This window comes from Peromyscus californicus, unplaced genomic scaffold, assembly GCF_007827085.1.
Source record: "Peromyscus californicus insignis strain IS unplaced genomic scaffold, ASM782708v3 Scaffold_3__1_contigs__length_106647218, whole genome shotgun sequence".
NCBI lineage: Eukaryota > Metazoa > Chordata > Mammalia > Rodentia > Cricetidae > Peromyscus > Peromyscus californicus.
The window spans coordinates 20,284,554-20,312,431 of record NW_026294551.1 but is presented as its reverse complement, the minus strand read 5'-3'; the positions used below and the strand labels follow the sequence as shown (position 1 = coordinate 20,312,431).

General features: G+C 54.9%; 2 protein-coding genes and 1 long non-coding RNA gene across 5 annotated transcripts; 1 reads left to right on the top strand and 2 right to left on the bottom strand.

Moving 5' to 3' along the window:
* Nucleotides 1–5,367: 5,367 nt before the first annotated feature.
* Nucleotides 5,368–7,845, bottom strand: LOC128121801 (uncharacterized). Its single transcript, XR_008222258.1, has 2 exons — nt 7,354–7,845; nt 5,368–6,812 (listed from the first exon to the last, which is right to left on the bottom strand). It is a non-coding gene; the product is annotated as an uncharacterized LOC128121801 (long non-coding RNA).
* Nucleotides 6,873–13,377, top strand: Grn (granulin precursor). The gene is made up of 13 exons (XM_052756807.1): nt 6,873–7,046; nt 9,553–9,697; nt 9,809–9,934; nt 10,053–10,137; nt 10,539–10,648; nt 10,749–10,884; nt 10,989–11,098; nt 11,299–11,422; nt 11,650–11,747; nt 11,838–12,083; nt 12,287–12,520; nt 12,601–12,825; nt 12,913–13,377. Exons 1-13 carry the CDS (start codon nt 7,015–7,017, stop codon nt 13,051–13,053), a joined length of 1,812 nt encoding a protein of 603 aa, XP_052612767.1. The 5' UTR covers nt 6,873–7,014; the 3' UTR covers nt 13,054–13,377.
* Nucleotides 13,378–13,465: 88 nt separating this feature from the next.
* Fam171a2 (family with sequence similarity 171 member A2) lies at nt 13,466–24,063 on the bottom strand. Of its 3 annotated transcripts, none has more exons than XM_052756805.1 (8): nt 23,822–24,063; nt 20,392–20,619; nt 20,074–20,166; nt 16,628–16,786; nt 16,365–16,544; nt 16,146–16,262; nt 15,910–16,015; nt 13,466–15,403 (listed from the first exon to the last, which is right to left on the bottom strand). In XM_052756805.1, exons 1-8 carry the CDS (start codon nt 23,937–23,939, stop codon nt 13,942–13,944), a joined length of 2,463 nt encoding a protein of 820 aa, XP_052612765.1. In that variant the 5' UTR covers nt 23,940–24,063; the 3' UTR covers nt 13,466–13,941. The 3 variants fall into 3 exon arrangements, with proteins under 3 accessions (XP_052612765.1, XP_052612764.1, XP_052612766.1); XM_052756804.1 differs by having other exon boundaries at nt 15,910–16,036; nt 23,822–24,062; XM_052756806.1 differs by lacking the exon at nt 23,822–24,063 and adding an exon at nt 22,828–23,169 and having other exon boundaries at nt 15,910–16,036.
* Between the last annotated feature and the right edge of the window lie 3,815 nt (nt 24,064–27,878).

Here is a 27,878-nt window from a genome sequence, read left to right as displayed (position 1 = left end):
TAAAAATAAATTATTTCTAAAAAAAGAGAGTAAACATCACCTGCCACTCTCACTGTCTAAGATGACAGCTTATGCTGGAACAGGAGCATTGATCTCCTCACCCTGTTTAGTGCCTACATCCCCCAAACCCTTTTGTGGCAGTGTCTAGCCTGATCGTTAAGCTCCTCCAGCCTGGGGTACCACTCCACTTCTGATATCCCTTTCTTCCTAAAGAAGGACACTCTATCTGTAGCAGGACTTAAGGCCAGAGGTCTTGGGAAGGACACACCCTCTCTGTCCCTGCTTGCTCTGTCTGTTAGTCCTGTGGAGAGCTGGGTCAGGTTGGCCTTGGATCTGATGTGTCACAAGAGGCTCCTGTGTTGAAAGCTTGGTCCCTGGTTGGCGGTGCTGCTGGCTGTTGAGAGTGCTAAATTCCATAAGATTTAATCCACTGATGGGATCATAGCTGAATGGACTCTTAGCAGGTAGGGCCTTTTTGTTTGTTTGGTTGGTTTGGCTTTTCGAGACAGGGTTTCTCTGTGTAGCTTTGGAGCCTTTCCTGGAACTCACTCTGTAGACCAGGCTGTCCTCGAACTCACAGAGATCAGCCTGGCTCTGCCTCCTGAGTGCTGGGATTGCCGCCACTGCCGCCACCCCGGCAAGTAGGGACTTTTTGAAGGGTGTATCTTTGTAGATCAGGCTGGCCTTGAACTCACAGAGATCCGCCTGCCTCTGCCTCCCAAGTGCTGGGATTAAAGGCGTGTGCCACCACCGCCCGGCCTTGAAGGGTGTATCTTATCCTCACGCACTCACGCAGTCTCAGTCCCCACTTTCTGTCTGAAGGGAGCAGCTCTGCCACAGGAAGCCTCTTACCAAGGCGTTCAGCTTCCTCTGAGTCCCAAAACGATGGAGCCAGCCAACCTTGAATTCTGAAACCTTTGAAACTGAGCCAAAACAAGTTCTTCCTTTCTTTCCGTTTTTTTTCTTTTTCTTTTTCTTTTTTTTTTAATTTCTATCTTGCATGTGTGTGGTGTATTGTGTGCACAGAAGCATGCAAGTGCCATGGTGTGCATGTGAAGGTCACAGGACAAGTTAGGAGAGCCCGTTCTCTCCCTCCATCATACGGGTCCCAGGGACTGAACTCAGGTCATCAGGCTTGATGCAAACACACCTTCAGCGTTAAGTCATCTTCCCGCCCAGGCTTGTTTCTGTTGTTTTGAATCTATTTCAGTATTTTATCACAGCGACTAACAGGGGGCGCTTCTGGAGATCCGCTCAAATCCCGGTCCCGTCTCTTTTTGTTGTTGATGTTTGTTGGTTTTTTCTGGTTTTTCAAGACAGGGTTTCTCTATGTAGCCTTGGCTGTCTCTTTAGAACAGGCTGGCCTCAAACTCAGAGATCCTCTTGCCTCTGCCTCCTGAGTGCTGGGACCAAAGGTGTGAGCCACTAAACCCCCAATCCGTCTTTTTTTTTTTTAAACTTTATGTGTATGGGTGTTATTTTTTTGTTGTTGTTGTTGTTGTTTCTGCATATATGTCATGCAAGTGTGTGTGTGGTCCTCTGAAGAGCAGCCAGTGCTCTTAACCACTGAGCCATCTCTCCAGCCTCCTAGTCCTGCCTTGGAAACACTATGCTGCCTCCAAGCATGTGCAGCTGGCTCTGTTCACATTTGACCTCTGTGATAAGGAAGGAAACCCAGGAATTCACACTGCATCTTAAGGGCCAGGGATTGAGACAAGGTCTTGCTATGTACCTCAGGTTGGTTTTGTAGCTCATGTTGGCACTGAACTTGAAGCAATTCTTCTGTCTCAGCCTTCTGCATGCTGGAATTGCAGGCTCTCACCAGCACACATGGCCGGCACTGCATTTTAAATCAGAGGAACTAGAGTCCGAGAGGAACCTGGGCTGGGAAGTCATGACAGCCTACTTCATTTTCTAGGTCCAGGGCTAATGAAAACACAGGATCCCCTTTGTGAAAAGTGTTAAGAATTTAAGCCAGGCAATGATAGTGCAGAGGCAGGCGGCTCTCTGAGTTTGAGGTCAGCCTAGTTTAGAGTGAGTTCCAGGACAGCCAGGACTACACAGAGAAACCCTGTCCTGGAAAAATAAATAAGTAGAAGATAGATAGATAGATAGATAGATAGATAGATAGATAGATAGATAGATAGATAGATAGATGTACTAAGAGCTTCACAGGTGGGCTGGAGAGATGGCTCAGAGGTTAAGAGCATTTGCTGCTCTTCCAGCGGTCCTGAGTTCAATTCCCAGCAGCCACATTGTAGCTCACAACCATCTATATTTCAATCTGGTGCCCTCTTCTGGCATGTAGGCAGAATACTGTATACATAATAAATAAATCTTTAAAAAAAGAACTTCATGGGCAGGTGTAGATAAATGGTCTTAAGAAACACAGAAACAATTGCAGAGTTAAAAGCCAAGAGGTCATAGCTAGAAACCTTACCCTTCACTGGTGCTGTCTTTCCTCTCAGCAAAGAGACCTACTTCCTGTCTGTCTGTCTTTTTTATAGAGTTTCTGTCCTACCTTCTCATTGGTTGTAAACCCAACCACATGCCCTCCTAGTCACTGCCTGTCTGTACAGACCTCCAGGTCTTCTATGGTTGGTATTGAGATTAAAGGCGTGTGTCTCCATGCTGGCTGTATCCTTGAACACAAAGATCTACCTAGCTCTGCCTACCAAGTGCTGAGATTAAAGGTGTGCACCACCACCACCCAGCTTTTGCTACGGGCTTGCTAATAGCTCTGGCCCCCGGACAACTTTATTTATTAACATACAAATCACATTTTAGTACAAATAAAATATCACCATAGGCAGGGTGCAGTTTGGGATAGAGTGCTGTCCAGTGTGCATGAATGAGGTATGACTTCCATCAGCCCTTAGGAGGCCAGTCTGGTCTCCATAGTGAGCTCCAGGACAGATAGGGCTGCATAGTAAGACTCTGATCCCCCTTTCTCCCCCTGCCCCCCAAAAAGAAAAAAGATGTCTATAGGAGAAAATCAACCAAAACCACGGCCTTCTCAGCACAGGCTCTGGTCATTTCCTGTGTAGGTTGCCCCGCCTCAACCCAGAGCTTAGAATGGACACTCTACAGCTCCTGAGCTCGCCAGGCCTTGGCCCGAGTCTCTCTGAGGCTCCGTTTCCTCCTCTGGCACCGGTCTTCCTTCCAGGATGACTTTCCCAGAATCTTAGTCTCCTTTGCCCATCACCCCACCCTGACTACAGAAGAAGGGTGACCAGTGACTCAGCTCCTACGGGGGTGCAGGGGTGCCCCCCCCGCCCCCATCCCCATCCCCCCCCCCCCCCCCCCCCCCCCCCCCCCCCCCCCCCCCCCCCCCCCCCCCCCCCCCCCCCCCCCCCCGTCAAGCTAGTCCTTGGGCTGTGACTCATCCCATCCTGTGTGTCCTGGGGCCACAGCTGGAAGGCAGCTGTTGGGGTCAAGGGTGACCCACGAGGAGGGCAGTCGACTGGGGAGCCAGAACAAGAACTGCTTGTGACAGGCTGACTCAGGCAAGCGAGGCAAGGTGGGGGATGGGAAGTTGCTTTTGTGCTCTCCCCAGCCTTGGTCTTCCATGGTTAAGCAGGCAGAGCAAATAAAAACACAAAACCACCAGTGAAATTTCAGTTTCGGTTGCACAGTGGATAATTTCAAGTGTGTCTCAAACGCTGCATGGGACACGCTGTGTTATTGTCATTATTTTTATTTTTGTGCATGAGACATATCTACACTAAAGGAAATTTACCTTTAGAGTCTGGGTGGTGGTGGTGCATGCCTTTGATCCCAGCACTCAGAAGGCAGAGGTAGGTGGATCTCTGTGAACTTGGGGCCAGCCTGGTCTCCATATGGAGTTCTGGGCCAGTCAAGGCTACACAGTGAGACCCTGTGTATACAAACAAATAAACCTGGAATTCCATTAACTGGGCATTCTGTATTTTATCTGGCACATCAAGGTCCTGCGGATTGGAGGAGCTCCCATACTGGTATAGCCATGGCCCTTCGGAACAGAGCAGAGACTGCGGAAAACCCTGAAGGGACTATTGAAAAACCAGGGAGAGGCTGGGGGGAAGGGGAGGGTCACAGGTGGGAGAGCCCCACATCCCTTACCCAACCAAGCAGCTCTGGGCTGGCCCTCAGAAAGCAGGGCAGTGTGAGGTGTGACTTTACTGGGGACACCTTCACTTCCATCACAACGCAGCATGGCCTGTCACCCACACAGCCTCACTTCAGCACAGGTCTGGCATCTGGACATCAGGCTGGAAACTTACAGGATGTGTTAATACTGACAGAATCAGGACCTCATATGCACTTGATATGGAAACATCCAGTCTCTATTTATAAATTCTGACCAGGAAAGGGAAAGACAAAAAAAAAAAAAAAAAAAGCAGAAGCCAGAAAGGAAAGATTGATCAATAGATTTCAGATGATGTAACAGCACAAAACACGAGTAACAGGCTGGGAGGGAATGTCTGCAAACTATGTAATATCCAGTATATATAAGCACATACATAGTATAGTACAAGAGAAAATGTAGGAAAACAAATTTAGGTCAGTGATTTCTGGGTAGACCAGATTGTAAGTGGGGCTCACCCAAACAGTGGAAGGCCTGAATCATTCAAAAGATGGCCTGGCTGGGAGGTGGTGGCTCACACCTTTAATCCCAGCACTTGGGAGGCAGAGACAGGCAGCTCTCTGTGAGTTCGAGGCCAGCCTGCTCTACAGAGCTAGTTCCAGGACAGCCAGGGCTACACAGAGAAACCCTGTCTCAACAAAACAAAAACAAAAAGATGGCCTGGACTTGATTCTACCATCTGCTTTCCTGGGTCTGGAACTTCCAGTCTCTGAAGATTTAAGATGGGGACTGGAGATGTGGCTCAGAGGTAGAGGACTTACCTGGTCTCCCCATCACTCACTCCAAGAACATAAAATAAAACTCAGAGGCTAAGGAGACGGCTCAGTGGGTCAAGTCCTCGCTCTGCAAGTGTGAGCCCTAAGGTGGAGCTGTGCACCTCAGAAGCAGTGAAGCAGGAGGGGGAGACAGGTAGCTTCCAGTGGCCCATTGGCCAGCCCGTCTGGCTGAAATGACTGCTTACTGGTTCTGTGGGTGACATCTCAAAAGATTAGGTAGAGCTGAACACAGTGCCACATGCCTTTAATCCTAACACTTGTGAGGCAGAGGGAGGTGGATGGATCTATGTGAATTAGAGGCCAGACTGATCTAACTAAGTAAATTCAAAGGTAGCTAGGACTACACAGCGAGACCCCGATCTTTAAAAAAAAAAGATGAGGATGGGGAGAATGAGAATCTTCTCAAAATTTCACTGTGGAAGAGGAATGCAATCATGATACACACAAAAATGAATATTCATTAGGCAGTGGTGGCACACACCTTTAATCCCAGCACTCGGGAGGCAGAGGCAGGTGGATCTCTGTAAATTTGAGGCCAGCCTGGCCTACAGAGGGAGACCCAGGACAGGCACCAAAGCTACACAGCAAAACCCTGTCTCAAAAAACAAACAAACAAAAAGAAATAGGTTTTTCGTAGCCCCAGAATATAATTTTCCATTTTCCATTTTCTTATGAGGCAGTCCTGGGCCTGGGATGCAGCTCAGTTGATAGCGTTTGCCTAGCATGCACAAGGCTCTGGGTTAAATCCCAGCACCACAGAAACTAATCATGGCTGCCAAGTTCCAGCTCTTGGAAGGTAGGGGAAGGGAAATGAGACGGCCTGGCTCATCCTCAGCTACATATCAAGTCGGAGGCTAGTCTGGAACACAGGCGACCCCTGACTCAGGGCTGCAATGTTGCTGGAGCTGGCTTCCAAGCCCTGGTTAAAGTAACTCCCCTACCTGAGCATGAAGTGTAAGCTATAGTCTGGGGATACTAGAAGGGACGCCTATACGAATGTCATCGGGGTGCAGAATTACCCTAGATTCTCCTGAGTGGCCTCCCAGTCAAGCTCTTTGCTCCACGTGGGGGACCTATCTTTCACACAAACAACCGCCTTTCCTCGGGCCTGTCCTCTTCCTAGCCAGACGCCTCTGGAGGCGTCTCTGTCTGGCCGGGGCCCTTTAGCACTCAGCAGCCTGACTCTTGTTTATGGCTAGTCTGTTCTGCTGCTGAAATCTATTTACCCACCGTGGCAATTCCTGGAAGGTGAGGGCAGCTGAAACTAGGAAGCGTCTTCCACCTTGACAAGTCACCAGCCCACGCCACATGCCCTCACCTTGAATGTGACTTTCAACCCTTGCTCGAGGCTATACTTCCCATCTAGTTTCCTAGCCTCTTCCTAAGCACCTAAGGCCCGCCTAACCAGCCTCTTAAAAGTCTTCCAGATTCAGCTCTGTGTGGCGCTATCTCTTGGCTAGTTCAACATCGATCTACATCTCTCCTTCCCCCACCTTGAGCCAATCTCCTGCCTCCTCCCTACACACATCCATAGCGCCTGGTACTCGCCCTTGAACGTTTATTAGGTTTAGTCTAAGCTAGTCTCCCAGCCAAACCTAGGGATTGTTTATCTTCACCCTCATAACCATCTAGCTTGTTCCGAGTCCCGGCTGCCTAGAGTGAAAAGACAAGGAATGTGCAACTGTCCCGATCCAGAAGCGGACGCTATCCTGTAAACGACCTTGAACACGCGCCCTGGAGGCAGCCCTCTTAACTGTCGGTGGCCTTAGGCACGCGAAGCTCCATCTCCAGAACACCCCGCCAGGCGCCGCCAGGACCCGGGGGGTGGGGGTGGGAAGCAGCCCAACCAGCAAGCACTGCTCCGGGGGAGGCGGGCCATAGTGTCATATGATTGTCTAGTCACATGATCCCTAGAAATGGGGTGTGGGGAGAGAGAGGCAAGGGAGGAGGAGTGAGAATTGAGTAGAAAAGAAACACAGCATTCCTGGAGAGTCCCGCCTCTATGTAGACAAGTAACCAATGGAAGCCCTGGATCCCCGACCCTCGGCTAATGGAAACTGAGGTGGGCGGGCCATCGCGCGGCCAAACCCTAGTCCAGGAGCTGACCGCCAGATGCCTCCCAGGGAGCGCGGACCCCGAAGCAGGTAGGAGGACCCGTTGCAGACATCTCCCCGGCTACTGTCCAGAGGCCTGGCCAGGCTGCTATACAATTGAGTCTGCCCTGGAGTCTCAGCTCAGAGACAAGAGAAGACCTGCCTCTTGAAAATCCCCTAGGGTTTTCTGATGCACTAACGAGGGTTTCTTTCTTTTCATTTGGGAGGAGTGGGAGCAGTTGTAGACACCCCCAATAAAAGGCTCCCCTTGCCCATCATGTCGGGAGGCCGAAGGCCTTTCTCCAGAGCAGGAACCACCCCACTCTAGGGCCAGCTTTACTCTGTCTGTGCCTCCCACCTGTCTCCAGGTCCTGGCTCTTTCTCATTCTGGTGCAGGCGACTGGTCTCCGCGGTGGCTTGCGGTGGGTGGGGATCTCCTGCCCTTGGTCCCAGAGCTCAGAGGGATTGGGAGCAGGACCTGGGCGTGGTGGCCGAATCCCTGGCTTGTGTCAACCGTACTTCCTTCTGGAGGGTGAGAGAGCTAACTTCCGCCTCTCCCCGCCACTTTTCCCTGCTCCGCAGCTCGATTGGCTCACCTTTTGGGAAATTCATCTCCCCTTGACACTCGGAGTTGGGGGGTGCCACCTAGTGGAAGATTTCGAAGCTAGGGCCTTGAACGGCTCCTGTCCTTTGGCTGTTACAACAGCGTGGTGTAGAGGTGGCCAGGGGGTCACCACTCCCTAATCCTAATGAGGGGAGTTAGGACTCCCCTACCCCATTCTAATCTGGCCAGGAGACGACCTCTGGGATATTCTTTGAGTTAGGGGAGAGCGCACTTGAAAACTAGAGAAGGAAACGGGGGGGGGGGGGGGGTTGGGGGGTTGGGGGCGGCGGCGAACAGATCTGTGTAGCCCAGGCTGGCCTCATTTTCACCCTGTAGCCCAAGTTGGCCCGGAACTTGCAATCCGCCCACCTCAGCCTCTCAAGTGCTGGAATCAAAGACAGCCTAACGTGCCTGGCGGAAGCTTTGAGGTCTGGGCGGTTGGGATTTCTCGCCCTCTATGGCCACCAGGGTTCACACAGAGATTGATGAACTGAGACACAGGGAACAATTTCTGAGGCCCTCCGCAATCAATCAGTGGCACTTCCAGGACTAGTACTCAAGTGCAGATGCTACACAGCTCCTATACCCACCCTATTTTTTTCCCTTTTCTTTCTTTTTTTGAGACAGGGTCCCTCTGTGTAGCCCTGGCTGCCCTGGAACTCACTCTGTAGCCCAGGCTGGCCTCGAGCTCACAGAGACACGCCTGCTTCTGCCTCCCGAGTGCTGGGATTAAAGGCGTGCGCCGCCGCCGCCGCCGCCGCCGCCGCCGCCACCACCCAGCTGTACCCAGCCTATTTCTATCCTGCATAGGTCACCTGCGGGGGACATAGATACTCTGCCCCTTCCCCCTGTTTATACCTCTGGCCACTGAGACTTAGTGTCCATTCCCTGGCAATGTCCAGGGATGTCAGTTGACTTATGGACCCAGGTCCAGTATCCTCAGTCCGTTTTCCCTGACTTGATTCTTGGGCATGGATTTGAAAAGTGAAAGTAATATTATGATTACTGCTTTGCATAATTGTTGCAGAGAGATACAGCGTGTCTCCCCAGAGGGTCTTTGAATATTGCTGTTTTTGCTGCCCCAGGCAGGGTAGCCTTACTCTTGGTTGCTGGGTAGGCCTGCTGAGCTGGGAAGAGGCTTATTAGGGAAGTGAGAGGCTCAGTTCCTCCTGCTGAGGCACAGGGGCACTTGCAGCTGAGTTTCGATTTCTGAGTAGGGAGAAACAGGTGGGATGTTCGAGGAGTCCAAAGGGGCCCCGGTGATGGCCCCTTTTTTTGGGGGGAGAGGCTGTTAATGCTGGGGAGGGGTCATTATGAAGTTAGCTTTGAGGCTAATCCAGCTCTGTGTGCCCGTCCCCTGGGAGGGGAGGGGACAGTTGTGGGCAGGCAGTGGCTGGCCTGTGGGGACGGCAGCCCAGACACCTCTGGCCACTGTAGTTCCGTTTTCACAACTTTCTCACCCCCTTGGTTTCCCGTATGATCATGTGACTGACAACTGTTTCCCCAAAGGCCTTTGGAAGGTACATGTGGGAGTTGGCACCAGGCAGGAAGGTGAGGCTGGCCGTCCTGCGGCCGCTGAAGTCTCCTCTGCCTCCCAGGTAGCTCAGGGGCTCAGATCAAAGCCACACGCCTTCCTGACTGTCACAACTCCGCTCCCCTCCACTCACCCCTAGTGTCAGGTGTTAGGCCGTGTGTGCGGACATGAATCAACACTTGTGTTTCTGCCAGCATTCATGCTCACAGTGTGTGCAAGCTGGTGCAGGTGTGCCGCACGCAGGGCGGGACACGCTGACTCCGGCAGCGCATCGACTTGCCTTCCTGTTCACTTGTTGAGAGGATTCAGTAAATCCGATGCATGTCATGCCTTGGCCTGGGCACAGGGAAGTGCATGGCCTCAGAATAGAAGGTGGCATAGGCTTAAGATGGCTGCCAGACTTCCCTTGGCATTTGCAGGCAGATCATGTGGATCCTGGTAAGCTGGCTGGCCTTGGTGGCAGGACTGGTGGCTGGAACACAGTGTCCAGATGGTCAGCTCTGCTCTATTGCCTGCTGCCCGGACCCGGGAGGAGCCAAATACAGCTGCTGCAACCCTCTCCTGGTGAGTGTCTCACACCCCAGCTGGCAGCCTGAGCCTTCTGAAGGGCTACCTTGGGTTGGCCAGAGGAGGGCTGGCACAGATACTCTGGTTTATGTCATCTCTTCTTTCCAGGAAACATTGCCTGTAGTAATGAGCCATCCTCTAAGTGGTTCCTGTCAGAGCCATAGCCACTGTCCTTCTGGCTACTCGTGTCTCGTCACTGTGTCCGGGACTTCCAGTTGCTGCCCCTTTCCTCAGGTGAGGGTGCTATTGCCCCGAGGGGGCGGTGCTTAAGGTCTGCACTGACCGCTTTCCTTCACTCTCCTAGTTCCAGGCAAAAGGGTCTTGCTCACACAGGCTTCTCTGTGTCCCACAGGGTATATCTTGTGGTGATGGCTACAACTGCTGCCCCCCGGGCTTCCACTGTAGTTCAAATGGGACAGCCTGCTTCCGAAAACCAGGTGCTGTGGGGCACGGGACGGGGGCATTGTGTGGTACCTGAAATGCCCAGGAGCCCAGCTGCCTGGGTAGTCCTGAATCCTTTTCTGCTCTGAACAGAGGGGCAGTTCTGAGAGCAGAAGGGGACAGACAAGGATGCAGAATTTCAGGTGTTGTGGGACCTGGAGAGGCCGGCCACGCTGGGGTGATTTCTCACCCGCCCACTTTCACTGGGTGCCTCTATCATCTCTCTGAAGTGGGGTCTAGCTTGTGGGAAGGGTGGCTTGGGATCTTGGGTGATCACATAAGCCCTGGTCCCAGCTGTTAGACCTACTGTAGTTGAGTCTGCAGTTCCTTTAGTGATGGTGCTGGGAGTGACCTTTACTGACTGGATTGGTGGAATCCTGGATTCTCCCATCTGCAGGTAACTCCGTGGGTGCTATCCAGTGTCCAGATAGCAAATTCGAATGTCCCGACTCCTCTACCTGCTGCATTATGATTGATGGTTCCTGGGGATGCTGCCCCATTCCCCAGGTACAGGTGTGGGGAAGTGGGGGTGACTCACGGGTAGTGGGGATAGAGCTGGGAGCTGGGGCTGAAGAAGATGGATTATGGACCATCTATCTCTTCTCAGGCCTCTTGCTGTGAAGACAGAGTACATTGCTGTCCCCAAGGGTCCACCTGTGACCTGGCTCATACACGATGCATCAGTTCTGTGGGCACCCACGAGCTATTAAGGAAATTCCCTGCACAAAGGACCAACAGGGCAGGTGAGGAGGTGGGAGGCCATCCAGCTAGCACATTTAACTCCTGGCTGGAAAGAAGTTCCCCTCCGTCCTGGCAGCTCCTGCCTCATGCCTCATTCCTCTTTCAGTGGATTGGCATGAGTCCGTGGTGTGTCCGGATGCACAGACCCAGTGCCCCGATGATTCTACCTGCTGCGAGCTGCCCACTGGGAAGTATGGCTGCTGTCCAATGCCTAACGTGAGTAAAGGGCTGGAGCCAACTGGGCCACCGGACATATCCTTACAAGGGGGCTCCAGGAACGGGGCTGATTGCTGGGCGCCTCAGGGTCCATGCTGCCCCCTGGTGGGAGATTGGGGTAGTGTCAGTCATCAGCTTGGCTTTGCTCCCTGTGCTCACTAGAGACTGGAATCCAGAGACCCCTATTTGTCCCGACCTAGGCTATCTGCTGTTCCGACCATCTGCACTGCTGTCCCCACGACACGGTATGTGACCTGATCCAGAGTAAGTGCCTAGCCAAGGACTACACCACGGACTTCCTGACCAGGCTGCATGGATATCCAGGTACAGGGGCAGACTGGACTCCATTTCATCTGCTCAATAAAGGGGGACTCGGCTCAGGTCCGGAAACGGGGGTGGGGGCGGGTGTCGATGGCTGCGTGGAGGGACCTGGCAAGTGTATCTATCCCCTCCCCACGGGTGTTGCTTGAGGTTCACTGTGGGTTGACATAGCTAAGCACTCCATCTTCAACACCGGGTTCCGTTGTTGATGACGTGTCTTCTGCCTACAGTGATAGAGGTGAAGTGCGACACGGAGGTGAGCTGCCCGGATGGATACACTTGCTGCCACCTCACCACTGGGGCCTGGGGCTGCTGTCCTTTCACCAAGGTACCCGGGAGCAGCGGGCACATGGGTCCCAGCAGAGGGGGCAGCCAGCTTGGCTCCAGTGCTTTTCGGCCTTTTCTCTGTCCACCGTAGGCCGTGTGCTGTGACGACCATGTCCACTGCTGCCCGACAGGGTTCGAGTGTCACACAGAGACGGGCACCTGTGAAATGGGAGCCCTCCACCTACCCTGGATGAAGAAGATCACAGCCTTTCCCAGCCTGCCACACCCACAAGTCTTCACGAGTGATGTCCCCTGTGACGACTTCACCACCTGCCCTCCTGGCAATACCTGCTGTAGACTCAGTTCTGGGGACTGGGGCTGTTGTCCTGTCCCAGAGGTACAAGGATAGGGGGTCAGCAGTGTAGGGGTGGGGAGAGCATCTTGACCTTGGCGGGTGGGTGGCAGGAGTCCTGTTCTTTGTCCACATTCCGCCTAGTCCAGGGTGGTCCCCTGGGCTGTGGTCTGTCCCCAGCTGGAGGAGCTGTGGGCAGGCCTCCCAGAGTCCCTTGGTAGAACACTCTTCTCTGCCCACACCCCTAGGCTGTCTGCTGCTTAGACCATGAACACTGCTGCCCGCACGGCTTCACGTGTACAACTGAGGGGTACTGTCAAGATGGAGACAGAATAGTGGCTAGCCTGGAGAAGATACCCGCCCACCACACATCCGTGTCCCTAAGTGACGATAACAGTTGTGACCAGCACATCAGCTGTCCAATAGGGCAGACCTGCTGCCCTAGCCTGAAGGAAGGCTGGGCCTGCTGCCAGTTACCCCATGTGAGTTTCCACCCACTGCCCTGGGAGAAGGGGGCTGTGTTCTTGGGCTAAGCAGGGTGATGCCCTTTCACTGCTCCTAGGCCGTGTGCTGTGAGGATCACCAACATTGCTGCCCGGCTGGGTACACCTGCAACGTGAAGGCCAGAACCTGTGAGAAGGAGGTGGACTCCATCCAGCCTGCTGCCCCCCTGACCCTTGGACCTCACATTGGGAATGTGGAGTGTGGGGACGAGCATTTCTGCCACGATGACCAGACCTGTTGTAGAAACCACGTAGGAGAGTGGGCCTGCTGTCCCTACCTAAAGGTCAGTGCTGTCCCTGACCCTGGGGCTGGGTATGGCCGTGGGCTGGGTTCTGCCTTGTCCGGTACTCACTCTCCCTTGGCCATCCAGGGCACCTGCTGTGTAGATGGGCGTCACTGTTGCCCCGTTGGCTTCCACTGCTCATCTAAGGGAACCAAGTGTTTGCTGGAAAAGAAGACCTTTCGCTGGGACATGTTTTTGAGGAGTCCAGCCCCAAGACCGCTGCTGTAAGGAGGGGCTAAAGACTAAGGAACTCCACAGCCCTGGGGACCCTGATCAGAGGGTATCCACCACTCAGGCCTCCCTAGCACCTCTTCCTCTAGACCTACCCATTCTGAGTCACCCCATCACCATGGGAGATGGGGCCTCAAACTAAGACCTTCTTTTATGCAAAGAAGGCTGTGGAAAAAGCCCCATTTCAAACTGCCATTTCTTCAGATTTCTGTGGACCTTGTGGCCAGGTGCTCTTCCCGATCCACAGGTATTGCGTGAGCTTGCTTGTGTGTATGTACGCACGTGTGCGTGTGTTTGCTCCAATAAAGTTTGTACACTTTCTTAGCGGTGTCTGATTGGGTGCTCTGGGGTCCCCCGGTGTCAGCACCCCCCATAGAAACACACACACACACACACACACACACATACATCTGTAACCTCAACAGCTTTGTATTTCTGTGTCTAGAGCGTCACCATCACATTACCCCTTAGTCCCCAGGACCACCCCAGCCACCAGCCCTGTGACATCCAAGCAGCACCCCTCCCCTCCCAAGGGTCCACAGAGATTGCCCCTCCCTTCCCAGCCCTCACCCTAGCCGCTGAAGCTGGATCGCCCCTCCTGCTCGCCCACAATAGATCTTTCTATGTACAGCCAGGTTTATCCAGGCACGGCTCCCCACCCCAGCCCTCCTCCCCAGCCCCTCCCATGGGGGACCGGGCCCCTCCCACCTCCCTCTGCTTAGAGGCCGATCCAGGGTCCCTTCCCAAGACACTCCCCCAGCACATACCCCAGGTGGGCTCAGAACCCTTCTCCCGGCTAAGAGCGCGTGGCCCCGCAGCACCCCGGGGCGCGCACTCTGGGGACCTGCACTGGAGGCAGGGGCGGCGGCCGATCCCCGGGCCGCGCTACTTGACGTTGAACACCATCAGCGGCCGCTCCTCCCGCCGCTGCCACGGGCTCTTCTTGTCGCCAGCCTCGTCGCCCACCTCCGCCCCCAGCTCGTCCTCGGGACTGGTGAGCGAGTCGCGCCGTAGCTCGCTGGCGCTGCTGCGGGAACTGTCCCCACGGCTGCGGCCCCGACCCCGGGGTACCGTGGCCGCCCGGCCCTCGGGCGCCACCACCTCGTCCAGTAGGGGCGTTAGCGAGTTGTCCTCGGGCGAGCAGAGGCCCGTACGGCTCTCGCTGCTGCTGGGCTCCGTGTCCTCGCTGAGCGCCAGGCGCGGGGGCGCGGGCGGCGGCGGCGCGGGCGGCTGCGCGCGCTCCCGTTCCTCCCTTGGGGGCCGGCGACGCGCCGGCCGAGCCTCGTGCACGTCGACGCCCGAGTCCAGGCTGGCATCGGTGCTGCGGCCGCCGCCGCCGCCGCCCGCCTGCAGGTCGATGTAGGAGTGGCGCACTTGCGAGTTGGAGCGCCCGTCCAGGGACACGAACCAGGCGCGCGGGTGAGGCTTCACGCCCAGTTCCAGCAGCTTCTTCTCGGTCAGAGCCTGCAGCTCGCCGTTGAGCTGCGCCATGGTGGACTCGTTGAACAGCACCGGGATGGTGACCGAGCCGCTGACCGGTGCGGAGCGCCCGCCGCCCCAGCCCTCGCCGCCGCCGCCGCCGCCGCCGTCTCCCCCCGCACCCGCGTGGCCCTGCATCAGCGGGCGCTGGGGGTCGGGTTGAGGGAAAGGGCGCGCGGGGCCGGCGGCCGAGCCTTCCGGTGGGGTGGCCTCGTCGCCCACTCCCACGGCGCCCGCCTCGCCGCCCAGGCGCACGTAGTGTGCGGGGATCACCAGGGTGGGCATGACGTTGCGGTACACGTTGTCCTTGAGGTGGTCGATGGAGCCGCAGAAGATGAGCTGGCCGGGCTGGCTGAGGGACGGCGGCCGTGCCAGCTGGTCCACCGACTGCGACAGCAGAAAGTCAGGGGTCTTGCTCTCGGTCGCCCCCTTGTGGCCTAGATAGTGGTCGAAGGACGGCGGCGGCGAGGGAGGCTCGTGCAGGAAGGCCGCGGCCCCCGCGGGACCCCGCCGGTACTCGTCCAGGCTGGGCTCCAGCCCTCCGGGACCCTCGACGGAGCGGGCGCTCTTGAGCCCGGCACCGTCGCCGCTGCGCGTACCGGGAGGCTCGGCGGCCGGACGGCTGGCGGAGCGCGGTTTGGCACGGAAGAAGTCATCTCGGGAGGATGCCAAGTCCCGGGAGCTGGAGAAGGCCGAGTGTAGAGAGCCTGGGGGCGGGGCCTCGGGGTCTCCCGAGGATGTAGGCTCCAGGGGTCCCCCGCAGATGAGATGGAGTTGAGACATCGACGTGGCCTGATCTCGTTTGTTGTCCGAGGGGCCGGAGAGCTGCAGCTTGCGGTGCTGTTGTCTCGGCTTCAAGCAGCGTCTCCTGGAGAGGAGGAACGAGACAAGACCTCAGGAATGCTGAAAGCAAAGGTCTCCTTAAACCCCACAGTTGCCAGCACAAGGGATGGATAGTGGAAGATGCTTGGAACATTCGCGATAGATGGGGGAAAGGGGACGCTAGATGATGCCTGGAAGCTGGTTGTAGAAAGACGGTAACACATCCAGGAGCTTCATCTATTCAACTTCATGGGGTAAACTCGGTAACGCTTTGGCATGTAAACCAGCCAGAGTGCCTGCTTTGGGGGGATCCCCTGGGAGTGAGAGTTGGGTTGGTTGGAGCAGCTGGATAGTCTCTGCAAGGGGCAAGGCCCGCAGGTCCTGGCATCTGTCACCCCTCCCAGTAAAGCCACCGGCCTCTCGGGTCTTAGCCCTTGTATTGCTGTTCTTTCCTGGAAGCCCATTGAGGATCAGAATTGTGCTTTCTGCATCTTTGGGACCCCAGTGCAGGGATCCAGGGAGAGAAGGCGGGTGGGTCCCGGGGGCACTCACCGGCAGTAGTATATCAGTAGACACAGCAGAATGAGAACCAGAAGTGCTAGGGCGGCCAGGATGGTCAGCAGGAAGATTGTGTGGTAGGTGCCGATGTCCTGAATGCCTGAGGTGATGGTAACCAGCCCTGTGCCAGGCAAGGGCTTAGGATGCCCTTCCTGCCTTTCACAGGGCCTGAGCTCTCCCAGCCTCTCCTCCCACCACTGCCTACGGCCCCACTACCCCACCAATCTCACCAGACGTAGGGGAGGCCATGGCAGCCGCCCAGTACCCCAGCTGTGGGGAGACAAAAGTCCAGTAGACCTGTCGGCCTTCCTTCCGAATCACACCGGTGCCATTTCGTACCCACAGCCCTGGAAGAGGCCAGAGGGGTTCGTTTATCAAACTCAGTGTTCTGCTAGCCTAAGCCCCACATTCCTTCCCCAGCCTCCTGCAGCCCAGCCCCTAACGCTTACCACTCTTAGGATCAAATCTCCAGGCTGGAATGCTGGTGCCCGCAGCCAAGGCACGAGGCTCCGAGGGCACTGGCAGGGACAGGTGAATGGGGCCCGAGAGCGGCACCTCTGTCCCATTGCCCGTTAGCAGGTGTACGCTCACAGCAGCCAGGGGTATCAGCTCCAGCCAGGAGCCGTTGCCTGAGGGAAGAGGACACTGGCACTAAGGGCTAAGTCCCTAGGGAAGGAAGGAGTCTCCCCTCTACATTCGGGACATGGCCTACCTGAGCTGGAGGCCTCAGTGCCCAGGAAGGCAGGGAAAGCCCGCATTTCCTGCTGGGAGCTGGCAGGAGTGAGCGAAGCCCAGAGCTGGCTGTAGGTAGAGCTGACAGGCAGGCGGGCCGCTCTGCGCTGGAACTGCACCCAGGGCTGGGAACGGGCACCTGGATGGAAAGCAGGCACTATGGCAGCCTGACCCGGACCAACGCAGAACGCAAACATTCAAAAAAGGAAACCACTGGGTTAGGCCGACTGAAAAGGCCAGGGTGGTGATAGAGAGAAACGGGTAACCATGGATTGTTAGCTTGAAGGGATGTGGTACTGAAACCTCCATGTCTGGCGACTATGTGTGTGACCTTCCACAAATTACTTGCTTTCTCTTAAGTTTCCTTATAAACTTATGAAACAGGGTCGTGGGGCTGAAGAGAAGGTACAGTGCCTTAGAGAGTTGACTGCTCCCGCAAAGGCCCTGAGTTCTATTCCCATCACCTACATGGCAGCTCACAACCATCTGTAACTCTGGTTCCAGGGAACCCAACCCCCTCGTCTGACCTCCATAGGCTCTTGAATGCACATGGTGTGCAGAAATACACTCAAACACACACACACACACACACACACACACACACACACACACACACACACACACACTAACAACAATCATGTCCTGGGCTAACAGCGTCTTCTGAGTGGCAGGCATTTGAGTTAGGTCCTGGGATGCCGAGCTGACTAGGAGAAGATCCCGTCTCCATTCTCACAGTATAGTGTGTGCTGTTCTTTACAGTTTCTCTAGAACCTTCTGCTAGGATGCTGCCCATTTAGTGTCCACTGGATACACATGGCTGGTGAGCCTGGCCCGGAGGCACACAAGTGTAATATCAGCACTCGGGCGTCTACAGCAGAAGTCTTAAGCTAGACTGAACTAGAGTTCAGAGCTACTGTCTCAAAAATTAAAGAAAAAGAGAAAAGTGGCCAAAGTGTGTGGCTGAGGAACTGAGGAATTTTATTTTTTTTAAATTTCCTGGCCAGGTGGTGGTGGTGCACGCCTTTAATCCCAGCACTCAGGAGGCAGAGGCAGGCGGATCTCTGTGAGTTTGAGGCCAGCCTAGTCCACAGAGCAAGTTCCAAGACAGCCAGGGCTGTTTCACAGAGACCCTGTTTAAAAAAAAAAAAATAGGGCTGGAGAGATGGCTCAGTGGTTAAGAGCACTGTCTGCTCTTCCAGAGGTCCTGAGTTCAGTTCCTAGCAGTCACATGGTGGCTCACAACCATCCATAATTCGATCCGGTACCCTCTTCTGGCCTGTAAGCATTCATGTACACAGAATACTGTATATATAATAAATAAATATTTAAAGAAAATATTTTTCCTTACCAGGTGGTGGTGATGCACGCCTTTAATCCCAGCACTGGGGAGGCAGAGGCAGGTGGATCTCTGTGAGTTTGAGACCAGTTTGGTCTACAGAGTGAGTTCCAGAACAACCAAGCCTATACAAAGAAATCTGTCTTAAAAAACAAACAGGGGGCTGGAGAGATGGCTCAGAGGTTAAGAGCACTGGCAGCTCTTCTCGAGGTCCTGAGTTCAATTCCCAGCAACCACATGGTAGCTCACAACCATCTGTAATTTAATCTGGTGCCCTCTTCTGGTGTGTAGGCAGAATACTGTATACATAATAAATAAATAAATCTTTAAAAAAAAAACAAACAGACAAAAGAAGTATATATTTTTCCTTTATTTTTATGTGTATTTTGTCTGTATGTATGTCTGTGCACCACATGTGTGCAGTGCTCTCAGAGGCCAGAAGAGGGCGTCAGATTTCCTGGGACAAGGTAGTTTGTGTGGCACCATGCTGGTACTAGGAATCCAATAGGACCCTAGTACTTGGAAGAGCAACAAGTGCTCTTAAGCAGTGAGCCATCTCCTCAGCCCCAGATAATTTCCATTTAGATAGACACACATTAGCTTACAGTGCTGTGTGTGTGTGTGTGTGTGTGTGTGTGTGTGTGTGTGTGTGTGTGTGCGTTGGGGCCGAGGGAGCAGACATATAAACAGAATTCCAATCCAGTGTGATCATAGGTAACATTTATTAAACTTCAAAATATTCTGGATACTGTCCTAAGCAGGCTATGTATAGTAACTCCTTTAATTAGCCTAGCAGCCCCTGAGGTATCAACTCCATTTTATAGATGCAGAAATGGAGCCAGAACTTCAGAAACGTATCAGGGCCACCATCCTGGAGCCTGGCCTTGTCACCCCACATCCCTCCACACAAGCCCATCCCAACTAAATGTTGGGAGCCTGGCCCACCCTCTGGAGTTTTGTAGGGTAAGGGAGGAAGGAAGTGGGCTTGCTTTTGGGGACGTGCAGGAGAAAGGCCCAGAGGTCACAGGCTACAAGAGGGTAGTGGTTGCTGTGTCCTGCAGGGTACTGTCAGCTCTGAAGAGCTCTGCACTTCACACGGAGAGCTGTGGAAGCCATGAGAGGGCAGAAGTACTGGGACAAAGGTCCATTTGGCATTTTGGAATCCCTGGGGGGCATTGGAGGCCTCTGATATGGCGTCAGTGAGCCCAAGATGGCAAACTGGCAATTTGTCAATAAGGATTCCATAAGGATTTAAACTAGGGAGGGGCCTTTCCCAGTCCCAAACCCACTGCAGTACAGGTCTGTAGTACTGGCCAGAAAGCACACTGAGCCCCCACTGCCCCTTCGGCCTGCCTACTCACCACACTCTCTCTCCAGCCAGGCGCCTCACCTCACCTGCCACGCCCAGGCCACACAGCCTGCTGCTCCTTTTATTAGCCCCACCGGGTTTCCCCCAAAGGTGAGGGGTGTTTCGGCCACTGTCTGCCTGCTCTGTAAACTCTCCCAGGATTTGCAGTGGCGTTTGTCTGTCTTCCCATTTGCCTATGACCGTGAGGTGGGCTGTGGGTGTGTTCTCCCTCACCCTATATGCCAGCACCAGCCATCCTGCATGGCACGGAGCAGAATGTGAGCTGAGACTGAAGGCCTGTGCATAGAGACAAGGAACACTGAGGATTGCTCCAGGCCACTGGATGGATGCTGAGCTGCTATGGAAGGCCCTCATGGCCTCAGAACAGCCAGGCATCAGGTAAGTGCACGACAAATACACGTCGATCCACTGGAGATAAGAGGTCATGGAGGTGGGACTTGGAGGAGAATAGAAACTACAAAAAGCCCCCCAAAAAAACTATAAATATTTATTGAACACCTGTTTTTTTTTTTCTCTTAGGACCTCTGATGCAATTTTTTAAACTTTAATTTGATGATGTAAGTATTATCTTTCCACATCTTATACATACATCAAGTACTGCTCAGAAAGGGTGAGTATTTGCCCAAGGACACTCAGCTACTCTGTGAAGAAGCAGAGGGTCTCTGCGTACAGGTCAGGGAAGGGAGAGGAGCGATGGAATGAACAGCAGGGTATAGCTTACCTGGAGAGCCTAGGAGGATGTGTACAAGGTCCTCATAGAGGATGAGGGTGGCTGGGCGCTCTGGGAGCAGGTAGAGGCTGACGGATGCGTATACTGCAAGAAGGGGGGCCTGTCAGCTCTAGAAGAAGCACTCCCTAGATGCCGCCTTCATCTGCATCCCAGTGGCTTCATCCTCCCCGGCCCCCTCTCTATGCCCCAGCCCAGGCAGCAGCTGCTGGGAAGCTGCCCCCTCCACCCCTAAGGACTATTTTGGGAAGGGGCTGATGGTGGGTCAGCTGCTGCTCTATCCCCACCCACTCCACCTGCCCCTGCACTCACACGGCAGCTTGTCAACACGCCACGGCACGGAGTTGGTGAGGAAACCGGGGCGGGCAGCAGTGACCAACACCCAGGTGCCCAGGCGGTAACTGAGGGGTAGTGTGGCCACGCCCTCTGCGTCCGTGGTGCCAGCAGCAAGCAGAGTGCGGTTCCCAAACACGTCTACCGAGGCCCGGGCCAGGGGCACCAGCTCCCCGCTCACATATACCTGTACCTTGATCAGGATCTCTGTGGGAAGACGGGGTGAAGGGAGTGAGGGTGAGAAGGGGGGATATTGGGGGGGAGAGGCTTGGGGGCTGACTCCAGCGCAGTGCTGGGTATCAAATCCAGGCTCTCAGCACAGAGTTCAATCAGTGAGTGGCGCTCTCTGCCAAAGCCAGCAGTCCGAGCGCGTCAATCCGTTTCACCAGCTCTGGCCCATGCACACTTTCAGGTTTCTGAGCTCAGGTGGTGTCTGTGATAAATGATGTCATCATTACAATTTGACAGCATTTTTCCCATTCTTACTGGTTTCCAAAATAAGAATACATCTTACAGCCAAAGAAATGCTCTATTTGCTAAAATATGCCCTTAGCCCATTTTACAGATAAAGACAGTGAGGCTCAGAAAGCGTAAGTTCTTGCGCTACAGTTAAGTGAGAAATCGGGGCTTCAAACCTAGCAGTCTACTTCTAGAATATAAATATTTGGCCACTTGACCCTAAGAGACCAACCAGTGTCTATGGAGAGGAGAAGAAAGGTCAAGAATGAGTCAGGGGAGAATGAGGAGCTTCAGGTGAAGAGGGCGAAGGTCAGGGTGAGGTAGCTTGGAGGGAGGATGGGAGCTGGGTCCCCATTTGAGTTCTCAAGAAAGAAAGAAAGAAATTAAGATGCTAAGCTGTCGTAGGTCATCCCTGTCACTCACCCTCTCTCCAGGATCCTTTCCAAAAATCTGTTTCCCTTCAAATTTAGGGACCTGCCCCAGCTCCTAAGCCCAAACAAGTATCTTGATCCCTCCCCTCAAGTCTATTAGCTGGTCAGCTACAGTCAGTCACCATGGCAACGCCCTCATTCCTCCCAGGAGATCAGGCAAGGGAGCTGGGGCCTGGGGAGGAAGGGCTGCATGGGAAGCGGACCCAGGCCCAAGGGACAATCCTGTGGAGGGGACTGGGAAGGAAGCATACAACTTCTAGATTCCCAGGCTATCTGTGATCCCCGCCTCCAGGATAACCCGGTCGGTCATACTGGCCCTGGAAGTGAGGTGCTCTGGGCTTGGATGGGGTAATGAGGCCATGAGTTACTCTCATGGATTTCCTCAGGCAGCCTCGGCCACCCAACCCTTTCCACTCAGCACCAACTTCTCCCTCCAGACCATCCCCCAGCCCCTGCCTTCCCAGTGAGTGTCATAGACGGGGAGGTTCAGACACAGGAGACTGGCGGGGAATGCACTGGGTGCTCGGTGAAAATCCCGGGTAGAGAAGGACTCTGGAGCTGAGAGCCGAGGGGGCAAGGGGCGGAGGTGTGGGCAGCCACAGAACCCCGAGAAGGCCTTTCCTGGAGGCTGCTACTCAACAGTGACAGGTGTCTCATCTCAGGCTTCCAAGGCAGGACACCACGCCTGTCCCTGGCATCCCATCCAGCTGTTCCCGCAGCCCACCTCCCTCTCCAGGCTAGGCCAGAGTCTAGCTCTTCAGGGTGGGGCACTCACTCTGCCCACTTCCACTCTGGTTCTCCAAGGAGTGGCAGCCTCCTGCCCCAGTAGGAATTCTGAGAAGCTGAAAGGGCCTGACTGCTCCCAGCCCTATCCTAGGCTAGGAACAGCTGGAGAGAGCAGCTGGGGAGAGGGGGTCCAGGAGTCTGAAATTTCGTCACGTCACTCGAGGGAAGCCTTTGGGCTCAAGGGTCAAAGCCTCAGAAGAGGGAGGGGCCCTGGGGAAACAATACAGAGGTGGGCAGGTAAGGCCCGAGGGGCATCGATGCCAAGGAGGTGGGGTAGGTGTCTAGCAGTTTCTCCTCTTCCCCACCGCCTGGGCTCCCAGCCAGCTGCCTGAGAGAGCCCCCATCCTGGCTCTATTCCAGCTAATTCCCTGGGCCCTCCCTCCCCTGGGGTGCAGAGTCTTGTGGGCGGAGCTTCCTAAGAGGCTTGGGCCTCTTCTCTGGGAAATCAAGGGGAGACTGAGGCACAGGGAGGGAAATCTCTCCCTACCCTCAAACCTTGACATTCCATGCAGTAGCTAGATCTCTCCACTTTAGCTCTGCCTCATTCCGGGAGGAAATCCGACCTCCTCCCTTCATCCGGACCCTACTTCCCTCAACCAGACCCCCCTCCCGCCGCCGCCTTTCCTGCTAGCTTCTGGTGTGTGTGTGTGGGGGGGGCTGTGTAAGGAACGAACACTGTTTCAGGACGGAGCCACAGGCAGGGGAAGGAACAGCAGTAGTGGGGTGGTGGCGCAAGTACCTGAAATGTGGGAGACGGAAGCAGGGATGGGGAGGGTGGAGGTCCAGAGCATCCAGGAGTGAGCTGTGGAGTCAGGGTCTCCAGCTCTCACCGCAGAGGCCAGCCCTACCCCCACCTCACACACCTATCAGAGCCAGGTTAGGCTTGAGGAGGGTGAGGGTCTCCTCCTTTGGGGGAGAGAAGCAAAATGAAGAGGGGAGGATCTGGAAGCTGGCAGAGGAGAGTAGTGGCAAGAGACGGGCTGGACAAGGACCCAGACACCTGCCCTCTCAGCTGGTGCTGCTTACAGCCAGCCAGCCAGCTCAGCATGGCTCCGCGACCACGGCCTTGCCATGCGCCTTAAGCTGGGAATCACCATTACCCCTTCCCTCGGCGCCCCCACCCCTGCAGTCCCTCCCTCCAGTATGAGCTGATCAGTGTTTATTTGATGCACCCCAAATTCTAAACCTGGGGGGCTGGCTGGAAGCTGTCAGGTTCCTGGGTGAAAACCTCTTTCGAGCAGTCAATCCCGCCCACAGCCTCACCCACTCCCCCTCTCCCCTCCTCCCTTGCAGCCCAGCTCTAAGCTCCCAGCCCCCGTCCGGCCCAGGGTGGCAGCCGATGCCTGCGCCCCCACCCAGCCTGGGTCGCGGCTAGGGACCCGCGGGGGGCTGCGGAGCGGGCGCCCGCCCCAGCCCGCCCCTGGGCGGGTGTCTTCCGCAGACAATAGCTCTGGCTGCAGCGCCTCGCGGACCAGGAGGGAGAAAAACAAGTCGGAGGAGGCGGTGGCGCCGAGCCTGGAGACCCTCGCCCTCCCCATTGTGTCTCCCCAAGACCCCCGCAGCAAACAGTCCCCGGTTCTCTCTCCCAGAAGCGCCGATCTCGGGTCGCCTTCCCCCCATCCTGGGAGCAGAATGCACCCCAAGTCACTAGCACCGTGAAGAGGGGGCCAGCGGTGGTAGCCGATCACCGGGCGCAGGCCCACGATCGCCTCCCCCTCGCGGCCGAGACTCACCCTGAGGGCTGGGGGGCTCCGGCGAAGACTTGCCGGGAGCCCGGGAGGCGCCGCCGAGCAGCAGCCCCAGCAGCGGCAGCAGCCGCGCGAGGACGCCGGGGCCACTCGGCGGCGGCATCGCGGGGCTCGGCCGGGCCCTAGCGGTCCATCGCTGCCTCCCGGCCCCGCTCGGCCGGCCCCGCTCAGCCCCAGCTCTGCACGGCTCCGTGCAGCTCCGGCTTGGGCTCCCGCTCCGGCTGCGGCGCCCGCTCGGCTCGATTGTCTCCGCCCGGAGCGGCCGCCAGCGCCCCCTGCAGTCGGCGCCCGGCACGGCGGGCCTGCGGGCACCGCCCCCTCGCGGCCCGGCTCTGCCTGCAGCCCACCCGACAGCCCCCCACCCAGCAACCCAAGACTCCAAACAGCAAGGGAGCGCAGCAATTAGGGGGCAATTACCCGGGCTGAGGTTCGAGAGCTCTTGAGATATGGTGTCAGATTGGGTGGGGTGGGGTGGCCGTGTTGGAGAATGGCTATTGCTTACCCCTAAGGGCTGTGTGTGGTTCAAAAGGGTGAGAATCCCCTTCTCCCACAGGGACAGCTCCGCAGTCTCCAGCACTGAGAAGTAGACTTGTGGTCGCGTCTGGCCTCTCTCTCTCATGTCTCCCATTCAGAAACAAGCTAGGCAAGACATGTCCCTTACAGCCTTCAGGTCCTCACTCTGTAAACAGGGTGCTCTGCAACTCACTAGGTAGCCCAGACTGGCCTCGAACTCATGGCGATCCTCCGGCCTTCGTTTCCGGAGTGCTGGGATTTCAAATGTGAGCCGCCGTGGTCAACCTCATTTATCCTTTAAAATGACAATTATAATAATCTCTTCCTAGTGGAGTGGTTGAGATGCCGCGGGTGGTGCCACGAACCTTTAATCACAGCACTCATCTCTGGGAGCTCAAAGTCACCTTGGTCTACACAGCCAGTTCCTGGAACTCTAACACAAGTCTGACAGGAGCATGGGTGTAATAAACGGGCTGTTGTTGGTCGGGGGAGGAGTAACAGATCCCTTGTTGGTCGGGGGAGGAGTAACAGATCCCTTCTTCGGGAGGAGTCACCTGTCCAGAGAGGTCTTGGTGGAAGCAAATCTCCCTCCCACAGAGCATCCCGTGGGTTCCGGCTTCACGAAGGACACACTGGATCTTTCGCAGTCGCTGAACCCCACATTTGAAGACTTGCCCCAAACAAGCTTTCTCTCATTATTTCTGGTTGTTACCATCACTCCCCTTCCGTTCTGCGTGAGCAGGCCCTCATCTAACCCCCCCCCCACCCCCCGCCCTGTTAGCTCTTCAGCACAACCTACTACCCTCGAGGGGACCTAGGACAGGGAAGGCCACCCCCAGAGGACCCAGCAGGTCTCTCCCTCCCTCCCTCCTTCCTCTCTTCCTTCTTTCCTTCCCCTCCCCCCACTTCCATCTGTTTCTCTCTTCCTCCTCCTTTTTTTGGTAGTGTCTCACATGCAGCCTAAGCTGTCCTTGAACTCACAACCCTCCCACCTCAGACTGGAGTAGCTAGCCAGGAGTAGATGGGATTGCACACATCTCCTCCTTTTTAACAGACATTTCCATCTAACCATATTCCCCGGTTCTGTGCTTATGTAACCATTTTTTCCGGCTTTAGCACTCATCCTTGGTGAGTTTCATCTTGTTGGTCTCAACCCAACTTTACAATCTGTCAGGGCTGCCTTGAATCTGCTTCACTTGCCCGTTGTATCAGCACCATTTTACCACCGCAGCCAGGAGCCATCTGTGGGGCAGAGAGGCTTCGGCCACCTCCATTCAAGGAGCTCCTGACATCTGCAGGCAGCCCAGCGTTGAGATGGAGCTGAGACATCCCCGAGAGGACCCCCGCCCCCATTTTACCAGACTCAGTCAGGTCCAGATCCCAGCCACTACAATCCTGCTCACGTTTCTCTTGTTTGTAAGGAACAAATGCCGAGTGCTATGCTGGATCAAGATAGGTGGTCTGGACCAGTCAGTTGCAATGATTGACTCGAGAGGCAATTTGGCTGGCATTCAATGATCACAGCTTAATCTTTACTTAAATAGTCACAGTCACGCACCTAGAAACCTGTTCTGGAACCCGACACGCATGGATGTCAACTCATTGTTTTCAGAATTTACCATTTACCCCTCTGGGTACAATCGAGTATCGGCTCTTGTGAGGTCAATCTATTCACCTATGGCTTCCCTGGACACTTGACACTTCATGTTCAAGGCACAGCTGCGAGGTGTGTCTGCCCACCGGCCACCCCTTCCTCTCTCCAGCAGACATGTGCCCCAGGGCCATCCCCAGCCAGGCACAGCCACAGTGACCAGCCTCCTTGCCAGAACTTGCTCCCACCTCAGCACCTTGTCACGGGCAGAACTTTCTCTTCTGGACCCTCTACCCCATGCAGCAGTGTGGCTCATTCACTCCTCGGCTCAACTGTCAGAGACCCTTCCTTATCTACCTAACTACCCTTCAACTAAACTTTGGAAAGAGGCGACTCTGCCAGCACTCTGTCCTCTCTTTCCTCCTCCCCTCGCCTCCCCCATCTCCTCTCCTTTCCCTTCTCTTCGTCCACACACCCCTCCTCTTTGTCTGTCTCTCTCCCTACCCTCAGCCCTGTTGGTTGAACCCAGGGTCTTGAACACACTAGGCATCTGCTCTACCACTGAACTCAACTTTTCTCTTTCTTACTTTTTTTTTTTAATGTGACGGAAATGGTGATCTTTATTTAAAAAAAAAAAAAATGGGGGTGGGGGGTTTGGAAAGATGGCTCCTGGCTGTGGTGGTTAAGCACACTGGCTGCTCTTCCAGAGGTCCTGTGTTTAATTCCCAGCACCCACATGGTTCACAACTGTCTGTAATTCCAGTTCCGGGGGTCTGACACCCTCACACAGACATACATGCAGGCAAAATACCAATATACATAAAAGAAAAGGAAGAAAGAAAGAGACGTGAGTGGGGTAGTACACCATGAAAAGGCAAACACTCCAAGCCTTTCTTTTGAGACAGAGTCTAATGTAACCCAGGCTGGCCTCAAACTCTCAAACCCACCATGTAGTTGAAGATGACCTCACACTTCCGATCCTCCTGTCTCCACCTCATGAGTTCTGGTATACCATGCATGTGCTACCGCTCTTGCTATACACAGGGCCATGGACTGAACCTGACCAGGGCTTCTTGTATGCTAGGTAAACACCTTGCGCATAGAGCGGCATCTCTAGCCATATGATGATGATGATGATGATAAATATTTAATAATATATAATAATATTATTATTACTTTTTTTTTGTTTTTCCAGACAGGGTTTTTCTCTGTGTAGTTTTGGTGCCTGTCCTGGAACTCATTCTGTAGACCAGGCTTGGCTTTGAACTCACAGAGACCCACTTGCCTCTGCATCCTGAGTGCTGGGATTAAAGGCGTGCACCACCACCACCCAACTATTATTATTGAACACTGGGGTTAAAAGCCCGGCCCCTTCCTCCTATTTTCATTCACAGCTGTGGACATCAACGACTACTCTTTTATTTCTTGGTTTATTTCATTCATCTTCTTGAATGTAAGTCCCATGGGATAGAGACTAGCTTTATTTACTGCTCAGCCCTCAGCTCACTTTGGAATAGTTCTGTTATTTGCTCAGAAACCATTTCTGGCCAGGCAGTGGTGGCACATGCCTTTAATCCTAGCACTCGGGAGGCAGAGCCACGCAGATCTCTGTGAGTTTGAGGCCAGCCTGGGCTACAGATCGAGTTCCAGGACAGCCAGAGCTACCACAGAGAAACTCTGTCTTGAAAAACAAAACAAAAGCAAAAAACCCAAAACATTTCTGGAATATGTGAATCAACAAACCCCTAGAGGATGGCCTGACCTCTGTCCCCCAACTCCAGTCCCCACAGCTGCCCTTCTACTCCTCATCCCTTTCCTAGCAGAAGACCTGTTCCTCAGAAGGAAGGCATCAGGATGACTGCAGGGGACAACATCTGCTGTCCCCCCTGGTGAGATACTGCTCTCCTCAAGCTGAGCTCAGCCAGCTCTCTGCTGCCC